Source organism: Hippopotamus amphibius, chromosome 2 (genome assembly GCF_030028045.1).
Source record: "Hippopotamus amphibius kiboko isolate mHipAmp2 chromosome 2, mHipAmp2.hap2, whole genome shotgun sequence".
Taxonomy (NCBI): Eukaryota; Metazoa; Chordata; class Mammalia; order Artiodactyla; family Hippopotamidae; genus Hippopotamus; species Hippopotamus amphibius.
In genome coordinates, this window is record NC_080187.1 from 173,988,149 (window position 1) to 174,008,039 (window position 19,891).

The 19,891-nt window shown below is 39.3% G+C and overlaps 1 protein-coding gene and 1 gene segment (V, D, J or C); both read right to left on the minus strand.

Moving 5' to 3' along the window:
• Window positions 1-7,283: 7,283 nt before the first annotated feature.
• Window positions 7,284-8,576, minus strand: LOC130845576 (protein BTG3). Its single transcript, XM_057723022.1, has one exon. It carries the CDS (start codon window positions 8,457-8,459, stop codon window positions 7,701-7,703), a length of 759 nt encoding a protein of 252 aa, XP_057579005.1. The 5' UTR covers window positions 8,460-8,576; the 3' UTR covers window positions 7,284-7,700.
• Window positions 8,577-18,188: 9,612 nt separating this feature from the next.
• Window positions 18,189-18,809, minus strand: LOC130844617 (T cell receptor delta variable 1-like). The segment is given in 2 exon segments: window positions 18,189-18,547; window positions 18,761-18,809. Coding segments are annotated over 2 exon segments (408 nt in total).
• Window positions 18,810-19,891: the final 1,082 nt, after the last annotated feature.

The following is a 19,891-nucleotide window of genomic DNA, read 5'->3' on the forward strand; positions in this document are numbered from 1 at the left end:
AGGGAACTCTACTTAGTTCTCTGTGATGACCTAAATGAGAAGGAAATCCAAAAAAAGAGGGGATATATGTGTACATATAGCTGATTCACTTTGCTGCACAGTAGAAATTAACACAACATTGTAAAACAACTATGCTCCAAAAAAAATTAATTTTAAAAAAATATTCCACTAAAATAAAATAAAAGATATGTTAGAAGAAAACATACAAATATAAAACTAAAATGTCCTCTAAGGCATACAAATAATTCCCACAAAGAGAAAGAAAAAGAAAAAAAAACCTAATAGAAAAATGGTTAAAAGTTAAGAATAAGCATATGACCAAGACCAAATGACAGATTGCCAATACATAGAGAAAAATTTGCTCAAAAGTACTAGGATCAGGGAAATGTCTATAGATAGTGTACGGTTGGATTGTTAAAATGAAAACTACTGGTAATTCCAAGTTTGTAGAGGGTGGAAAATGGACCTTCTTACTCCCTACTGGTTGAAGTAGAATTGTCTACACTATATGGAGGGCAAGTTGTCATTGTCTCCAAAAAATTTTAAATGCACCTTGTTTTGGACACAGCAATTCCAGGTTCAGAAATCCCATTATAATAGACACTTCCACAAATATACAAAAGTGAATCTATAAAGAAGTATAAGACAAGACTCTTTATGACAGTAGTCATAGAAAGAAATATTCATTAATGGGAAAGTAATTAATTTAATGGTGGAATGTTTCAAAGTACTAAATAGGCATCATAAAGAATGAAGTGGACCTCCCTGCCTTTTCCTACTGTAGAAAAACCTCCGCGACACTTTATTAACTAAAAATCAAAAAGAAAGGTGGAAAAAATTCAAATAAATCTAATTTGCATGGCAAATTGTATGTGTACACATGCGTATATGTGTGTATGTAATTGCATAAAATGATATGCAAAGATATAGATAATTGAACTGAATGGGCTGACATGATACATCTTTAAACTATCAGAATCGTTTTTCTCAGAGGACGGTGGGAGCTAGGATGGAATGAAGGAGAGGCAGCCATGGGCTTTCACTTTTGTCCTGTCTGAGTCTTTTATGATGAGGTGGATCTATATGTGGCTTAGGGAATATCAGAAAATGATGAGAACTCTTTGTAGAGGCAGGACTTCTAGACAGACTAAAAATAAATCAATTTTCACTTAATTTTTTTCTTTCAAAAAAAATCAGAAATATAAATGTTCTAGGCTAGCAACAAAAAACATTTCAGATTTTTCTCAGAGAAAGAGTAATTTGTTTCTGGTAAGTGGAACAACTACAATAACATGCATTTCAAGGTCTGGACTTGCCCGTGGGTCCAAATGAAAGACGCCTTTGGAACTAGGAGAATTATTTGTATTTTCTCACTTTTTACATTGAGACTCACACACTGACCAAGACTTTATCGACATGAGGAGGAGCCATGACGAATCATTAATACCTCTTCACTTCATAGCTGTATTAAAATTGTGATTCTTAGTCTCCTCATCATCCGTCTCAGCCACACCAGTCAATGAAGCACTTCTTCCTGTGCTCTCTTTCTTCTTTTCTTTATCCATCTTCTCACCATTTCCTTCTCATTTTTTCTCTGTTCTTATTGCTCTCTGACTCTCCTTCTACATGGCTCTAGATTTGCTCTCAGTGTCTGCTGCTCCCCCATGTCCCCCACCTTGCCACCAGAGAGATACTGCACAGGTGCAGCCCCACCTGTCCAAATGTGCGTCTCTCAGGATGTAGTAGCACACAGCGGTGTCTCTCAGGGTAACCTGGGGCAGGACCAAGGTGCTGGACTTTCTGTCTGGAGCTATGGTCAGTGAGGCCATGCTGTTGGTCACAGTGGTTCATAAGCTGTGAATGATACACTGTGGACTCTGATTGGGATTTTGCTGATACCGATGTGTATAGTCATTTCCACCTGTGGTAGAGTGGTTACAAAGTAGGCTTACGGTCCATGGAGTTAGGCTGGGTGGTCTTAGCATCAATCACAGTCCCTAAAGGGTCAAGAAAATAAAATTAGCCCCTTACCACAAATCAGTGTAATTCTATGGATCAAGGACACAACACTCCCATAACTCTCTAGCTCTACCCCTTACTTCAGTGTTTTTATTTATGCCCAACAAAACTATCATTGGTGTTTATAATAGAGACCAAAGACACATGGCAAGAATCAGAGACTCCATAGTCTCTCTTCCATGGGGCCTTGGCTCAATAATCCCAGAGATTTCTTACAACCAGGATACTGCTAAGCACCCTTCTGGGATCATGGCTATGATTTCACATGTTGTGTAGAAGTTTGGGCTCCCTAGCAAATGCATAGATCGGTTCTCAGTTCCATCCCTAGCAAGCTGAAGAAAGCACAGGAGGAGGAGTAGAGAGCAAATAAATTTTCATGGTCCATTGGCATCAAAGTCATCTCTTGGTAGACACATAACACTTACCCAAGGTCAGAAACACAGTCACTCCAATCACCAGCCTCATACTTCAATGACAAGCTAGGATCATGGGCTCAGAGCTGTCTTGTGTCTGATCCTAGGCTTAAAGGAGTTCCAGAGAACAGAAGTAACCGTTGCTAGTAAAGAATTACAATCACTACAGCTGCCTCTGTGTTTTTGCCAGGACCTTCTCAAACAATGATGGAGCAGTTCCTTGTCTAGATCTTCCTCCCCTGTTTTAGTCACATCCCCAAAAGAAGGTGAGACATCCCCAGCTCACAGGGTGCCCACTGCCAATCATCTGTGACGTTTAAAGTCTGGCTCTGGAAAAGAAACACCAATCACAATGATCTGTCTATGCACAACCACTGTTCCATCATTTGTTCTTTAAAGAAATTGGCTGATACTCCATGAAGCTTGTGGAAAGCATTGTTGAATCCCGGAAAACTGAACTGAGCTCTGTATTGTAAGGAGATGAAAATTCCCATCCACGTTATGATCTGGGGGACAGGAAATATGAATAACCTTCAGACTAAAACTATACATCCTGGAGATTGGAGCTCCTGCAAAGGCCCTTGGAATCATGCATCCATCACCATCTAGGTAGACATTTCTCAATGCATTTGTTCTTGATATAGCAACTGATGTCTCAGATGGAGTTCACCTCATCCTCCTTGAACAGTGGTCCTTAATCCTCATGTTCTCTATGCCCATGCTTGTAGGTGCCGTGCACCAAGGATGCTGAAGCAGAGAGAAAACACAGAAGGGAAAGCAAACAAGGCAGGGGTGGGGTGGAGGTGGGGAGGAGGGTGGTAGAAAAGTTAGGGGAGGAAAGAAAAAAGAGTATATGTAATAGAGAAGATAATCATGGGAGGGAAAGAGAAAGCAGTGTTTAGGGCGGTACACGAAAAGAGCTTAGATTCCCTGAATCCTTGACCACACACACTCAACAAGGGTGTATAAAGCACAAGTTGTCTAAAAAGAATGAAAATATGTCATTTTTCCTTTTTCTGTGGAACATCAGTAGAAAACATCATCTTTCCTTCCCTTCTCCCAGAAAGGAATGCTGTTTTCAGGTGAAGCAGCCCCCTCTTGTGGCTAAATAAATGACCTGCAGAGCTAAACCCAGACCAAAAGTCAGCCAGCAACCTTTTCAAAGACGCCTCAGTTTGAAGGTAAATATCTCAGTTATAATACCTCTGCACTCACCTTTGTTTTCTTAGTCCCATAATACTCCACAGAAGGTTCTAATTATTTTTGATTGCTTTATTTCAGCTGTATGACTCTGTGTTGTTGGCTTTTCTTTTAATTTTCCTTTTCTCTCTAACCTTCCCATATTTAAAGTTTACTTCAAAAGCCCATATAATTCAATGTGTATAAGAGTGGCTGGTAGAGACCAGGCATTCAAGAATTATCTGTTTCCTAAATTCGTAGATGAATCATTATTTGTAAATTTAGTGAAAAACATTATGCTGAGCAACTCTTTAAATTATTCTACAAATAATCTTCCAATTTTATGGAAGGCATGTTAAACAAAAGACTCCAATAGGATAAGCAGAGGGTTATAATCATGGACAGAATTCAACAACAAACATGCCATGCCTAGGATGGAGGAAAATTAGACTGACAATATCCATAAATATCATGGTAATCATGCTTCATTCATTTAACAAATAATCATAAATATTCATTGGGAGCCTGTTCTGTGGCAAATCACACACACACACACACACACACACACACATACACACGAGATAATCCAACAAGCACTACAACTGAAAATATAAGAACAACTAAAAATTATTTGAAGTAGATATGAATGCATTATTTTATTATATTAGCAAAAAGTGAAAGAAAAGTAATTTACAAATTTTTTGGTTTTGGTTTCTCTGTCTTTATTGTTTAGAAGATGGTAGAAACCACTACAAAAGTGTCATTTTAAATAATATTGAAAAACAAAAAATACTTTATGCGACCATAGAGAATCTAAAAATAAGTTTGCTAGTCTATTGGCTCTTTTCAGAATTTTTAATGTTAGAGGATTATATCTCTAAGAGCATGTGAGGTGAGGTTATCAGAAAACCAAGTTAATGTGCATACCTTACATTCAGAAAATCGGGAGAATTTGATGAAAGGCCAACACCTCTGCATAATGAATACTCTCAACAATCCAGACATGGAAGAGAGATTCCTGACTCTAATAAAGGGAATCAATGAAAATATCACGAGTCAACAATATTCCCTATAGAGCTGTGGACAAGACAGACTATCATTACTTCTATTCACTGTCCTACTGGAGGGCCTGGCTTCAAATCAGGAAACAGAAATAAGATGTATTAAGTTTGAAAAGGGAGAAGTAAACCATTTTTATTCTTGGGTGATACATTTGTATATGTAGAAAATGCAAAGGAGTCTAGAGACAAACTACAAGAACTCAAACTAACAGGTGTATTAATACAGTTACTAAACACAAAAATCAATTTTACTTCCAGATACTAGCGCAAAGCTTTATCAAATGAAATTAAAATGTCATTTATTAAATACCTGGGAATTAATTTAATACAAGGTATGCAAGTCTTCTACAAAAAAAAAATTTAACTTTAATAAATTAGACAGGACCCAAGACTCCATATGTTAAGATGTAAATTGTCCCAAATGAATCCACTGTGCCCCTGTGCAGAAGCACGTTCCTATATCTGCAGTCTGGGCGGCCGTGATGTGCAGGGAGCTGTGCTGTCTAGTCTCTCCAAACCGAGCTGTCAGTCTTTGCTTCTCCTTCACTTCTCCACCCTTAGCTAACGCCATCAAGAGGACAGGACTTCCCCAGGCCTCTGCTTATACCACTGTAAGCTGCTTAAAGTGCTTCAGGAATGACAGTATATGGTAAGTCTTCTCCTTCATGTAGAAGCAAGAACTGAGGAATTTGCCTTATCTGTTGTCCATTCACTTCTGTTCAGAAAAACAGTGAGAAGTATCAGAGAAAGTCTGATTAGATGTGTATTCTCTCAGCTACAATGGTCTCTCTCAGTCGTCTTGCGTACATATTTTGCTCCTTCTTTCCATGTCTCCCTCCCCAACTCCCTCTATCTTACCACTTTTTAGTTTCTGTGTTTTTCTCAACATCTTTACTCTCAATCAGAAAATCTCATTCCTGCAGCCGATTACAGATAATATCCCACTGAGCTGAATTCTCTGGAAGCAGTCAGGGAAATCCCAGACTCAGGTGATATTTGCCTGCATAAGACCAACACGGGTGCTGCTGGTAGCATCTCCCCTCTTCTCTCTCTTCAGAAAGAACTGCTGAATCTGACTGCTCCTAAAGGGTTCCCCTTGTACAGGCTTCTTCCAAACCCACAGAAATGCAGTCTCCACTGCCTTTTGGAAAGAAAGGGGAAAGGAGTGACTGCAATTTGATGCAGCCAATCAGACTTACCACTATTTACTCACCCATTTTCAGAAAGGGGGCGGATATCTGTGTTTGCAGATGTTTCCCCCCATGACTAGATCAAAAATTGCTGATTTTATAATCAAATGTTTACAGAACACTCTCTAATTCAAGTGGTATATATGTTTGCCAAGGCTTGAAAAGAAAGAGTTTGCTTATGCTAATATTGTTCAGGGAGGAACAATTTGCCTTTTAAAGTGGATTCTGTGATTTAAAACTAGGGCATCAGAAGGAAATAAAATGTTTCATTTGTCATTTCCAGTTTCGTCAGAATCATACAGTATGTGTCTCTGCGTGTGCTAATGGAACATATTAGGTCACAGACATTTTTTTAAAAAGTGGAAAAGAATCATAATTTATTGTTAGACAACCTAAGATCTCAAAATGGAAGAATAAAAAGTACCTTCTTCTTCTGCTGTCATGCAGATTATCCTGGTTGTAAATTATCCAATTTAGAGCTCATATTTACTGTCCCACCATGTTATTTTACCACATTCCAGGGATTTTTTTAAAAATCAGTATAATTTGACAAAAAGTCTTATCTATCAGATATGAATCTCTCTAAGAAGACTTCCTTAAGCCAAACTCTTGGATAGAGTACATTTGTATGGCTCCACAGGATTTCTCACTTGTCATAGCGCTTATCAGCCTGTATTGTTTTTTTTTTTTTTTTTTTTTTTTTTTTTATCTGGAACAGCCAAGGACATCCAATGATTTATTAGCAAGTTGTGATTTTTCTGGTAAGTCAAATAATTTAAGACTAGAAATTTAAAGATGTGGGCAATGAGAAAACATAATGATCTTAGTTTTTAAAAATTTACCTTTGGGAAAAACCCCAATATCTTATAGCTTTTTTTCTCTTTTTGTAGTTCAAGCACGCTTACAAGACTGATGGCATTACAGTGGTATAAATATGAAGGACTACTGAAGAATCTGAAGTACTGTACTATTTGGCTTTATTTTAGACCTCTAATAAAGACTTTAACATGTTGAAAAAAAGCACAAGGCACAGAGATCAACGCAGCTATAAGAACATTTCTGCTTTATGCCATGGCACTAGGGCACATAAGTCTGATGTCATATCAAAATTTGTACAGGCCAAATCCTTGGTTGGGAAAATTCTACCTATAGTGACTCTACTGGTTGAAAGATGTTTCATTATATTCACATTTTCAATTATCTGCTACTAACAAATTTTAGAGTTCTTATATGAATCTTTTGATATTTATAGCCTTTGGGAAAGGTAAAGTAAATAAAAGTTAATTTTTTAAAGAAACATTAAAATTGTTACAGTTTTTTCTTTGCTAAATATCTAAACATATCAAAGTGAGCTATCCCCTTTGCTTTCTTTTTTATACACAGAACAGAAGCACACACTGTCATGCCTCAGACTACTTTTTATTTGCAACTACATGATTTCACGCAGTTCTTCTAAACAATGACATAAAATAGATTTCCTTGTGTATAAATAACTTACATACTCTCCATAAAGTAAATGCTCAAAGGTGCCAGAACAGATCGTCCACTCCTACAGTGTTCTCATATCCAACAGAGTTGATGCACAATATATAAATACTCAAGTCCAATATTAAAAACTCAGGCACTTGACTAACTTTAATAAAGTTTCTCAAACTATATCAATATATCTAAAGTGCATATATATATATTTAAGAAAGATTATTCTCAATAACTTCTCTATAAAAATAAGTTTGATAGTTTAGCCCATCTAACTTTACTACTTTTGAGTATGAACTTTTAATATGTAGTCAGGCTTATTCTACCTTCTCTCAACATGACACCAACAGAATCAAAAGCAGCTAGTGAGGTGCTAACATGTGAGGATTAATCCAGTGATTCCGGTCACAATGCATTCCAGGAGGAGGTACCCATGTTACTGGAATTGGGCGATATGGTTTATTCTTCCTTCCCTGATTTGGATAACCAAATGGAACAGGAGGAGGGTAGTGACTTTGATGACCATTCCCTCGGTACATTCCTGGCTTTTTTCTGGGCAAAGGATGCCACACTGGAAGAGGCGGGAATATCAGTTCTGAAATCTGGTACATGGGGCTGGGGGTCGCAGCCACTGAATTGGGTTTCACTTCTACTTCCTTACTTGCTTCTTCATCTGAAGAAGAGGATCCTGAATGATAATCAGAGGTAACCTTATCAAGGGCCCTGGTAACTTTCTTGGAAATCTCATCCTTGTTTTCATCCTCATTTTCAAAGCTGGCTACAATGAATGCATTGTTTTTCTCTCCATACCGACAGCACACCTCACATGGGTCCACCCATAGAGTGAGTTCCTTTGGCAGGCCCAGGTCACTGTATAAGATGCAGCTGTTCTCACAGGCTTTCAGGACATCAGGATCAACTCTCTGAAACTTATTGACACGAATGCATCTGTAGGCTTGTCCTTTTGATGGCTTTTCGGGATACCAGTGATTTTTATATTTTTCTTGAAGTATTAAAGTCAATTTCTCAGCAAACCTCTCGACTGCTTCTTTTTTCAACTTATCATGTTTGCGAACTAGCCTTGTGAAAAAGAAGACTACGGCAGCAATTTCGTTCTTCATCTTTCCCGCCGCCGCCTCCGCTCTGGGGCCACAGATTCGGCGGCCCCGACCGTCTCCGGGCCGGGAACCGAGGGCGCCGCCTCAGCGGGCCGGCGCTCGGCAGCAAGGAGCGCTGCGAGCTTCATCAGCCTGTATTGTAATGACCTGTTAACTGTGCAGACTGGCCTCATGATGCTGAGGGTGTGTACTGTATCACTTTCAAGAGCTGAGCTGTCTTGTATAGTAGCTAGTAGCCACATGAGGCTACTTAAATTAAAATTAATTAAAATTAAATGCAATTAAAATTTTAGTTTCTCAATTATACTAGCCACATAACAAGTGCTCAGTATCCACATGTGAGCAGGGGCTACTGGACAGTTCAGACACGGAACATTTCCACCATCTCAGTTCCATTGAACAGTGATTCTCTAGAATATAAGGCCTATGAAAACAAGGAATTTTGCCTGTTTTGTATCACAATTAAAGTCCCAGATATGTGGTATGCACTTGAGATATTGGTATACTGACATTACCATGTTCCCAGAAACTATTTGAATACCTGATAAATAGTAGATACTAAAGTATTTGTTGAATAATAAATAAATGGGTGCATTTGCGTGCTTGAGAGTTTGAACTCAAAATATGCCAAAGACCAATTTAAAAGTTCCCTTCCACGAATGGAAACAATCAGGAGTTGCTTGTACCTATTTAGAAAGGTTACTTTGGGAAAACTGTATTAGTGTCCTAGTTCTGCCGTAACAAACTATCACAAATTTGATGGCTCCAAAAGACAAACACTGGTTCCCTTACAGTCTGGAGCCAGAGGTCTGAAAACAAGGTGTCAGCATGAACAAACTGCTTCTGAATATTCTAGGAGAGAATCCTTCCTTGCCTCTTCTAGCTCCTGGTGGTTGCAGCTGTTCCTTCGCATGTGACTGCATAATTCCAATCTCTACCTCCAAAGAGAAGACCTCACAAGGCCTTCTCCCCTGTGTGTCTCTTAAAAGGACACTTGTCACTGGATTTAGGCCCTACCTGGATACTCCAGGATGACCTTATCTTGCTACCCTTAACTTATTTCCTTTTGCAAAGGCTCTTTATCCAAATAGCTCACATTCACAGTTTCTGTGATTAGGATGTGGACACATCTTTTGGGAGGCCGCCCTTCAACCCAGTACAGAGTCTTTAATTTTTTTTTGAAGTATTGCCATGGAAATGTATCAATGACAGAAATCTCAACACTTCTTTCAGAATCACAGTGAGTCTGAATTACCGCATAATATGGAACAGAAAGACAAGCAGGTTTGGGATGTGCTGGAAAATGAAAATCCCGTGAGTTAACAAAGGTTTATGAAATGCACCCCACTGGGATAACTTTTCCTTCTCGTGCATGTTGGATTTGGACCCCAGAATGAAGACAAATCTAGCACTGCTATGTTAGTGGAGGCTCCTCCCCCACCCCGAAAGAGCAAGGAGTCAGGAGCAGCCCCTGGGGATGCTTTGAAGGTTTGGTGATCTTCATGCAGGTCAAGAGCCCGGCTGCAGTTTACGCAGGGGAATGTAACCTGAGATATAAAAGTCATGTGCTGGAGAAGGTGGTCCTTTCCCAAATCACACCATGGTATTTGCTGTAGCCTATCTCTGGGTCTTGTGGTATGAAGTAGAAATTTGCTAAATGAAGAGAAGGGGGCCTGGCCTTGCTTTGGTGTATGGACGAAAAGGAATCTCTGCATGCCTAGTAGGAAATGATTCCATTGAATATACAAATAGAAGATCGCCCTCAGTCCCAAATTTTCCTGTCAAAACCATTATGAGAGGAGACCAGATCCAAGAATATTTACAATAAGATGTTATAAGTAGTATCCTATGAGATTTCAGATAAGAAAGAAATAATGCTTCCTGAACTGGGCCATGAAGGATGATGGGACTTGTGTGCATTTTCACAAGTACATGGGAAAATTTCATTCTGGCCAAAGAGGACAGCATCCACAAAGGCTTGGATTTAGGAAAGAGCTTGATATGTGCATAAAGGGTTAGGATTTTAAAGTGGCTGATGTATATCTGGAGTATGTGATGGGAAAGGGGGAATGATGAAAATAGAAGTAAGTTAGGGGAAAGTGTATATTTGCTTGTATTTCTTACTATAGAATTTGATGTTTACAACTTCTAATGGTTCCTCATTACCCAAAGATGAGCAGGAAGTGATCTGATTGTATGTATGTTTTATGGTAACTCTAGTGTTCCTTAGAAGTTAGAGTCAAGGAGTTGAGAGCAGAGGCAGGAAGATACTTAGGAGGCCCTCCAGCACTCAAGTGCGAGGTGCTGAATTGCTGAAACAAAAGAGTAGCAAAGAGTACAGAAATGAGGAAATGGATGTGGGTGCTGTTTGAGACGTAAACTGACACGACCTTGATGATTATTGAAGGTGTTTGTTTCATTAGACTCTGGTACCCGTCTGTCATAGGCAATGTGTTTATTCGATCATTTCATGTGGAAACTAGTGGCCAAAGTTGCCCCCAGTGATCCCTGACTCACTGCAAAAAATCGACGAGCAGAAGTTAACATCGTGGCAGTTCTGAGACTAAACATGAAGACTCCTTAGCAGCCTACACTTTTGTGATTTTGGAAGCCCTGAGGCATCAGTAAGATGCACAGGTTCCCTGAGACCATGAAGAGAGAGCACACACAGGGGCCACGGCCACTCCTGAGAATGAGTGGAGTGAGAGATGAGCCCGCCCCCTCAGGTTCCCGCGGAGCCCCGGCTTCCAGGCAACCCCACTAAGGTCCAGACACATGAGTGAGCAAGTTGAGGGGTTCCAGTGCAGTCGAGCCCCCAGTCATCACGTGGAGCAGAGGTATCATAAGATAATAAAACGGTAGCTCTTTTAAGCCTCTGAATTTCAGGTGGTTTGTTGTGCAGCAAAACACAGTGACACTGAAGCCCCATGAAGAGAATCCTGTTGAGGACGTGTGAGAAATTGACAAGAATAAAACGTGCTTTTCCTCTCTCTGATTTCTGATTGCCTCTAACAGCTGGACCTGGAACATCTGCCTATTTCCCCAAACTTCTTCTCACATGTGGTCCTAGTGCTCCTTTCCTGACACAGAAGACAAGGTGGCAATGAGAGCCTTGGGCTCACACAGCACAAGAGCAGGTGGCTGGTTGCTCATGCTGGGGCCCTATGTAAACAGAGAGTATAAGCTTTTCTTGTTCAGTGCGATTTTTATATTTCACTCATTCTTCTCGTTCCATGTGGGAACTCTAAAGAAAAGGTGGGGGGAGCTATTTAAAAGGTCATGACTGTATCTCTACGAATAATCAAAATTTAACAGGCTATTTTCAATTTCAGATCCGTTTGAGAACCCAAAGAATCTGAGAATACTGGTCCACATTTTTTCTTTCTTTTTTAAATAAATTTATTTATTTATTTTTATTGGCTTCGCTGGGTCTTTGTTGCTGCACGCGGGCTTTCTGTAGTTGCAGAGAGCGGGGGCTACTCTTCTGTTGTGGTGCATGGGCTTCTCATTGTGGTGGCTTCTCTTGTTGTGGAACATGGGCTCTAGGCATGAGGGCTTCAGTAGTTGCGGAACTTGGACTCATTAGTTGCGGCTCGCGGGCTCTAGAAGTCAGGCCGAGTAGTTGCGGCAATGGACTTAGTCGCTCCTCGGCATGCGGGATCTTTCTGGACCAAGGATCGAACCCGTGTCCCCTGCATTGGCAGGCAGATTCTTAACCACTGTGCTACCAGGAAAGCCCCTTTAAAACTTTCAAATTCCCCAAGTTATTAATGTGCACACCTGCCATGTGCTAATCTATCTTTTGCCTCATGTCCATTATTCTCATACAAAAGTCATGCAATATAGTTACATTATTCCCAGATTACAAACAAGAAAACTAAAGCCAAAATAGATTAAGTATTTAACTTGAGGTCAAACATCTGTAAGTGGCGTAGTGAGAATTAGAACACATATCTATCTGGTATGGAGTCTATTGTGTTTGGAATCCGTCATGCCACGTACATTTGTGATGCTCAGTAAATGTTTTAAATGTTAGAGGAGATACGTTCTAAAAATAATAGACGTCTACTTTTAGGGTTTCTCTCTAATAGCCAAATATTGGGAACAACCTAAATGTTCAGCAGCTGTTCAATGGATGAACAAAAATGGTATATGCATCAATGGACCACTATTAATAGTGCAATAAATAGAACTGAATATTAATATATACTCCAACATAAATGAATTTCTAAAACTTTATATTAAGGGAAAGAAACCAGACACAAGAGATCACATTTTGAATGATTTTATTTATATGAGTTGTTCAGAAAAGGAACCCACACAGATATAAAATAGATCAGTGGTGCCTGGGGCCAGGCACAGGAATAGCAATTAATGTGATTGGGCATGAAGGATCTTTTTGTAGTGATAAAAATATTTAAAATTGGATTATGGTAATGGTTTCTTAACTCAGCTAATTTACCAAAAATCATTGAACTGTAAATTCAAAATGGATGAATCTTGTGGAATGTGCATTATACCTCAAATAGAGTTGTTTACAAGTAACTACGAAGTATGTTCTATCTTACCTGTGTCACAGCCCAGGAATAATGTTAGTTTGATTAAATATGTGCATATTTATTTAAACAGTGATTTTGTGCCCACAACTTCCCTGGGAGATCTAAAAATTATGAAAATAACATTCTCTGTTCCCTGCGAGCTCAAAACACAGTTCGAAAAAAAAGATATGTCCAGGGAAAATTTAGTAGTACAATATAGCATTAATTTAGATTGTTCAGAATCTAAATCTATATCTAGGAAACTGGTAATGTAAATTAACTACAAAACCTTCTTTCTAGTGAACAGAAATAAACAACGGAAATAGTGTACGGTTGTTGCTAAAATCAGGCAACAGTGACTTCCAACTACTCAAACAGAGTTTAAATCATGTTCCCAAAAGTAGAACTGGATTGGAAGGTGTCTCGATGGCTAACCTCTCTGACTTTCCTTCCCAAGAAAACAGATGCAACTATGGTTAATAAAGGAAATCCTGAAAAACCTCATAATGTCTCCTAATTGAGAAGGCACAGGCTGAGGTTAGGGATGAACTGCTAGAGAAACAGAAGCCACTACAAATCAAGTTCCTTTTTTTTCTTCTCCAGCTCACAGCACTCAGACCACTTGATGAATACAAGAGTGAGGGCATCACCACATCATTCAGAAACCTCACTTGCTGTGGAACTTGTTTTTGATGAAAATACTGATTTCATTGAAAAATTGACCTGCATATTGGAGGGTCTGTGTCCAGAACAAACAGGGCGTGCTTCCAACAACCATGGCATTCCTGCAGCTAGTGGGGTAGAATCCTGTCATCTATAATGACCCACTTTACCTGAAAGAGGCCAAGCCAGTTGACTCCTAGAAATACTGCACGAATTAAATCATACACCATGTGCCTTGGAGGGTATCAGTCTTGACCGTTCTAGATAGACAACCCAAAAGTTAGTCGAGCATAATCTTTTATATCAGTATTTGAATAGCATAGACTCTAGAAATAATATCTTTTGTACGTGTATTTAAATATACACATTCTTTGGACTCCTGTGTGCTAGGTATTGCCAGGCCTGGAGGATGCGGCAGTGAAGAAGATATGAAAGGCCTACAGTGCAGTTGGAGAAGAAAAAAATACTAAATAAATGGATTTTTTAAAAAAGATAATTTTAAATTCGGATAAGCTCTTTAAAGGCAATACAGTACTCTATTGAAGATAGATAATCTTGGGGTAAGGAAAGGCATCTGCTCTAAGTAAGGTATGGAGGGAGAGCTCCGCTTTGACACGTACTGTGCAACACCAGGCAAGGTATTGAACCCTTTTCATGTTCAATTTCCTTTTCTGTAAGTAGCCAGTATCTTTATGCTGGGCACTGGGCTGAGCACTCGCTTTCATCACCTCATTCACTTCTCGTAAGAGCCCTACATGGTAGAGACAATCAATATCCACGTTGTAGATATGAGGAAACTGAAGATAAAAATTAAGTCATTTTCCCAAGATCACTCAACTACTGAGTGGTAGATCTAGAAGTATAATCCCAGCTGTTGTGTTGTGCTCCCACAACACATAGGTATCCATGGTCTGTCATGTTCTTACAATTAACGGGAAATCAGTTCATTGGGATGCTATATTGAGAGACTGAACGGCATATTATAACATGGAACGAGTATACCAAGCAGTGTTTGCTACAACGAGTTTTTTTCCGTTATTGAGTCTTGCTCCCACTTCTCGGAATATTTCTCTACTATAAGAAAGGACAGGCTAGTAGACACAATTTCACTTAGAAATAAATAGATAGATAGATGATAGATAGATAGGTAGATAGACGATAGATTAGATAGATAGATAGATAGATAGATAGATAGATAGATAGATAGATGATAGATAGACAAAATAAAATTTTAAAAAAATTCTCACCTCGTGCAACAATCCCAAGCTTTCTGTCCAATGTAGACAGTCTCCAGCCAAAATCATTCCCTGTATTATACTTGTCATTTGAAGTCAATCACTTTCCCATGTGGCAGGCAACAGATTAAAAACCAGCCTGTTCTCCTGAATCCTCTCTCTCCTGATTTCTGCATTGGGAAGTTGACTGACTTTGGTTCAGCAACATCAGCTCCGATTGTGACTAGGCTTCCACACAATTTAACCAATGGTCCCTGGAAGGCAGCAGGGAGGCCAGTGTGAGCCTCACAAAATCGTTGAGCAGGTGGCAGTGCTTCAGCTTCGTTCTTGATTCATGCAGGGTGCTACAGCCTGCTTCTCTAGGAAGGAAAATAGAAAGATTTAGATAAGGGATTCACAAAGGGGAGATATTGGACTAAGGAAGTAAACGAAGTTCAGAGGCGCACATGTACATATTTGGGGGACAGCACCACCGTAGAGAAGGCAAAGGCAGGGGGCACAGGTCTTGATCCAGAAACATGCTTGGAGTGTTTAAGGAATAATATCTCACCTTCCCCTGTAGCCCCTTATTCTTCCCAGCAAACTATTGCATTAGAATCTTGCTGAAGCATTCAGCACTGCTAACTGCTTAACGGGTGATTTCCTCATCCATTGATCCTGGGGCAATTTGTGCCTAAGTTTGGCATCCTCATTCCTAGTTCCCTTTAGATTCCAGTTTAAACCAGTAATGTCACCATCACTGAGATATCCAGCCATGCTGTCCTGGGGCCAACTGCATCTCCATATCCAAACCTTTCCCTTTAGGAGCTCTCTAAGATGTTACACTGTGGCTAGAAAGAAAATTTAGAGATATTTTTCAAAGTTAAGAAAGTTATATCTCTTTTCCCAAAGATTAAAAAGAATAGGAGCGATAAAACATATCAAACAGGATTTTGATATTTAAATTAGATAATGAACTTGAAATGCATACTACAGTACCTGACATATAGTAAGCTCAATAAATATCAACTTTTTATTTTCTCCTACAGTCTGCCTTTTCTTCAATATCCAGGTTTGTGGCCTGTTACTGCTTTTTTTTTTTTTTTTCCCCACATCAGATCAGTGATGTAAGTATCTCTAAAATTTACTTAATCACTTATTTTCCTGGAGACAGTCATGGTTTTTCACTACCCTTTTAGGGTCATATCCACCTAGCTACATTAATACACTCAGGGTGCTGAAAAGACAGGGAAGGAACACTCAGATGAGGTTTTATTTTGATTTCTCTAATGAATAATAAAATCAAGGTCATTTTTGTATGTTTACAAGCTGAATTGGATCTCCAAGATTTTGCCATTCTTATTAAGTACTTTCTTTTCCTATTGATTTATGACCTTTGAATATATCCTGCATTAGTGTCCCTTGTCAGATATACGCATTGCAGATATAGTCTACCAGTCTGGCATTGACTTTCCACCCTCTTAGCAGTGATTTTTTAAAAAGCTAACTTGAAAGTTTTATTTGCTTGTTTTCTTTAAGAACTTTAGAAATGCTTTCCTTGGTGACTGCTGCTGCTTCTGAAGAGAAGTCAGGAATCATTCTTAATGATGTTTCCCAGAACACACTATGTCAATTTCCCCTGGGAATTGGCAAAATTATTTCCACTTAAGTAGCCCCTTGGATTTGCCTTCGATGCCTTGCAAACTTCTTTCAAAACCGCAGTGGTGGACTTGCAGAATTCCTTATTCAAATTTATGGCTTCCCACATAGTATTCTCCTGAATAAGGAGCTTGTTTCATAGGAAGTCAAGTACAGCAGTTAAGTGGAGGGGCTTGATATGCGTGAATAGGTTATGGAATAGGTAATGGAAGAGGCAGTTATAAATACCACCTACAATCATGTGGGCATTTGCAGTAACAAAAACTATAATAGTTATGAATTTTTTTCATTTTTATATGAATATACTTATGTATACATTAACCATGTTTAACTCCCCTCTCACGTTTGCCTGCATGTAGTAACATAAAATGTGCTAATATAAGTGAATCTTGTAACTCAGTAGTTAAGATACAGGGTTCAAAGGCAGAGTGTGATTCAGCTAGAAGAGGAAAGAACCTCACCCAAAAATGGATAGATGAACTTGGTATACTCTTTGCAGGAGAGGGTTAGCTTGATTTTGATTGAATGAGGGATAATCGCATCATATTAGTAGGAAGCATAGTTTTGCTGTTGTCTTTATCAGAAAGTTGTGTTGTTAAAAAAAGTACTGATGGATGCCTAGTTAACAAGAGCCAAGTTAAATAGTGAATCTATCGTTGTAGCTTTGTATTGTCTCAAGGATCTGGAAATCTATTTCTCAGAATTTGCTTCCCTGTATTGTTCTGGGTTAAGGTTGGCCATGAAAAAGATGTGTGCAAGATTTAGAAGGCAGTTGTCATGAAGTAGCCATATTTTTTATGCTGCATTGGTTGGTGCAGGGCTCCAGGCACTGTGGCAACTCACACATGTTGCTGCTGATCTGCTAGCTCATCTTATTATTGACTCACAACTCCTCCACCTCCCACCAGATCTCCTCCTCATCTTCTTTGTCTTGGGCCAGGTATGCATGTAGCATGATGGCAAATGACACCCACTTCTCCTAAGGTCACCCACGACTGTGAGACTGAAGGAGGTGAGAGACAAGTTTTAGTGTGTCTTTGTGAGTTCCATTGTCCTCATGTGTTCTAGTATGTCCTTACATGGCACAGTTTGCCCATGCTTTTGTCCATGTCCAACTTTCCTTCCCAAATGTTACTCTAGTTGACTTCCAGTAAATTCAGGCTCAATACCAGATACAAAGATAACAGCTTTTATAGACTCTTCCACCAGCTCTAGCCATTGCCTGAGTTCTAAGCCTTATAACTAATCTCTTGTTCTACATCACTCGTGGTCTGCTTCTTATTGTACCCTGACACAAAGTCTAAGAGCAAAGGAGTAAGGAAATGATTTTCATGATAATTCCAGATAACTAGACCAGGTTTGTAATGTGAGGCTCTTAGGTGTCACTTTAAATTATCAGGCAAGTTTTCAACTTTAGACAACTTTTCATATGTTCTGTATGATTGATTTAAGATAAAAAAAATTCAAAAGGAGAATTAGTATAAAAAGAAAGTTACTCTGGCCACCTGCTTCCAAATGACATAGAAGGAGCTTTTATTTAGAATTGAATCTTTTGATCCAGACCACGAATAAAGAAACCACAGGACTACAATTTCTTTTGTAGAGTCTGCAGGTGTGAATTTCAGCTTGGGTCCTGAAGGGCGTTTTGGGGGCCTCCCTCATATTGAGCTCTGGGGTTTTTGTTCAGCTTTTCCTATTACTTCAAGCACTGTGAGGTCCCAGAGAGCACAGAAGTACTTTGCAGAATCTTCCAGTTGTAAGGCTGAAATTGTGAGGCTGATGGATTTATCTGCTTTCTGGAAGTTTACAGAGTAGCGACCATTCCTTGCATTCTGGCCAGAAGAAAACTGTTGAATAAGGAAAGTCATCTCACCGCTGGGAAGCTGCTTATACCAATAAATGTAGTAGTTGTCTGTGTTCCAACTTATTTCATACCGACAGTTCAGGGTGACTGCCTCCCCGACTTGGCTGGATGTGTCTGGTTGGACTTGAATAACTTTCTGGGCCACACAGGATCCTGTGGGGCAAATCGGAAAATGGAGATGAAGCAGTGAACAAAAGAGGGTAGGAATTAGACTAATTTAGGATCCAAAGACAAACCACATTGAAATCATAAGATGCTTGCTTTTCTCCAACCCTCTTTCCTCCCCAAGTCTATGTGCAGTACCATGTGCCTGTGTGCAGTCCTTTCACCCTGGACATTCGTACCCATGTTTGGAAGCATCCCTACCAGAGAAGATGAAGGCCAGGAACACCCAGAGCAGGCTGGAGAGCGGCATGAGGCAAGGATTCTCCTGCACAAATGCGCTTATTTCTGCCTCAAGCCGAGAGCTCAGTGTCTTTGAGGGCCTGGCAGCACATATACATGGTACCTGGGTTCCTGTGTGAACCGCCCCCCAAACAGGAAGTAGGGTTTGTCGTGTTCATAGACCACATGGTCTGTGCGCAGATGGGAAAACAGTTCTGGGTCACCACAAACCTTTGCTTTGTCTACTTGTCTTTCCCTGGTAATTGAGTTAGGCAGATCCTGAAAGGGGGCTTGGAAAAAGCAATTAGTAATAAAGGTTTGAACTGAGGGGAAGTGAACAACAAACAAGTTGACATATATTGATAATTATTCAGCAGAATAATTTTGCCATCCCATTTAAAACAGGATTTATTTTTGTTTTTTAAATTTTTATTGGAGTATAGTTGACTTACAATGTTGTGTTACTTTCTGCTGTACGGCAAAATGAAACGTCCATCAACAGAGGAATGGGTAAAGAAGCTGTGGTACGTATGTGCAATGGAACTACTCAGCCATAAAAAAGAACAAAATAATGCCATTTGCAGCAACATGGGTGGACCTAAAATAGAATTTAATATAATCTATGAATCCTTCTTGTATTCTACTTACAGGTCATTCATTTAGCCTATACCTATATTTCTCTATCCAGAATATAAATACTCTATTTAAAAAGTCACAGACCTTTGGCCTCCTTGGTGAAAAGCAATCTTATCCAAAATTTTTAATGTATCTTTTCTTTTTCGGAGTTTTAGGGCTCTACTTAGTTTTTTATTTCTTTTTTTTTTTCTGAGTTTTTTTCTACTTAGTTTTTTAATACATAAAATTACTTCAACATCGAATGGTAAGTATCAGTCCTTCTGTCTTTCAGACTCTATTCAGTTGTTTATGTTTGCATGAATTCATAATACCAATAAAGTATTATTCTTTTGAAATCTGACATTGTCTTATTCATCAGACTTTGTGGAGCATCAGGATATTCAGTCCTGTTGCCTCCCCAAGGAGAATCGTACTTATTGCATCATGTGTCCTAGAATTGTCCTGGTGTCACATTTTCTACCCCATTAGTCCAAAGTG

Coding starts and splice junctions, on each gene's coding strand:
- LOC130845576 (XM_057723022.1), bottom strand. CDS start 8,459: ATGAAGAACGAAATTGCTGCCGTAGTCTTCTTTTTCACAAGGCTAGTT.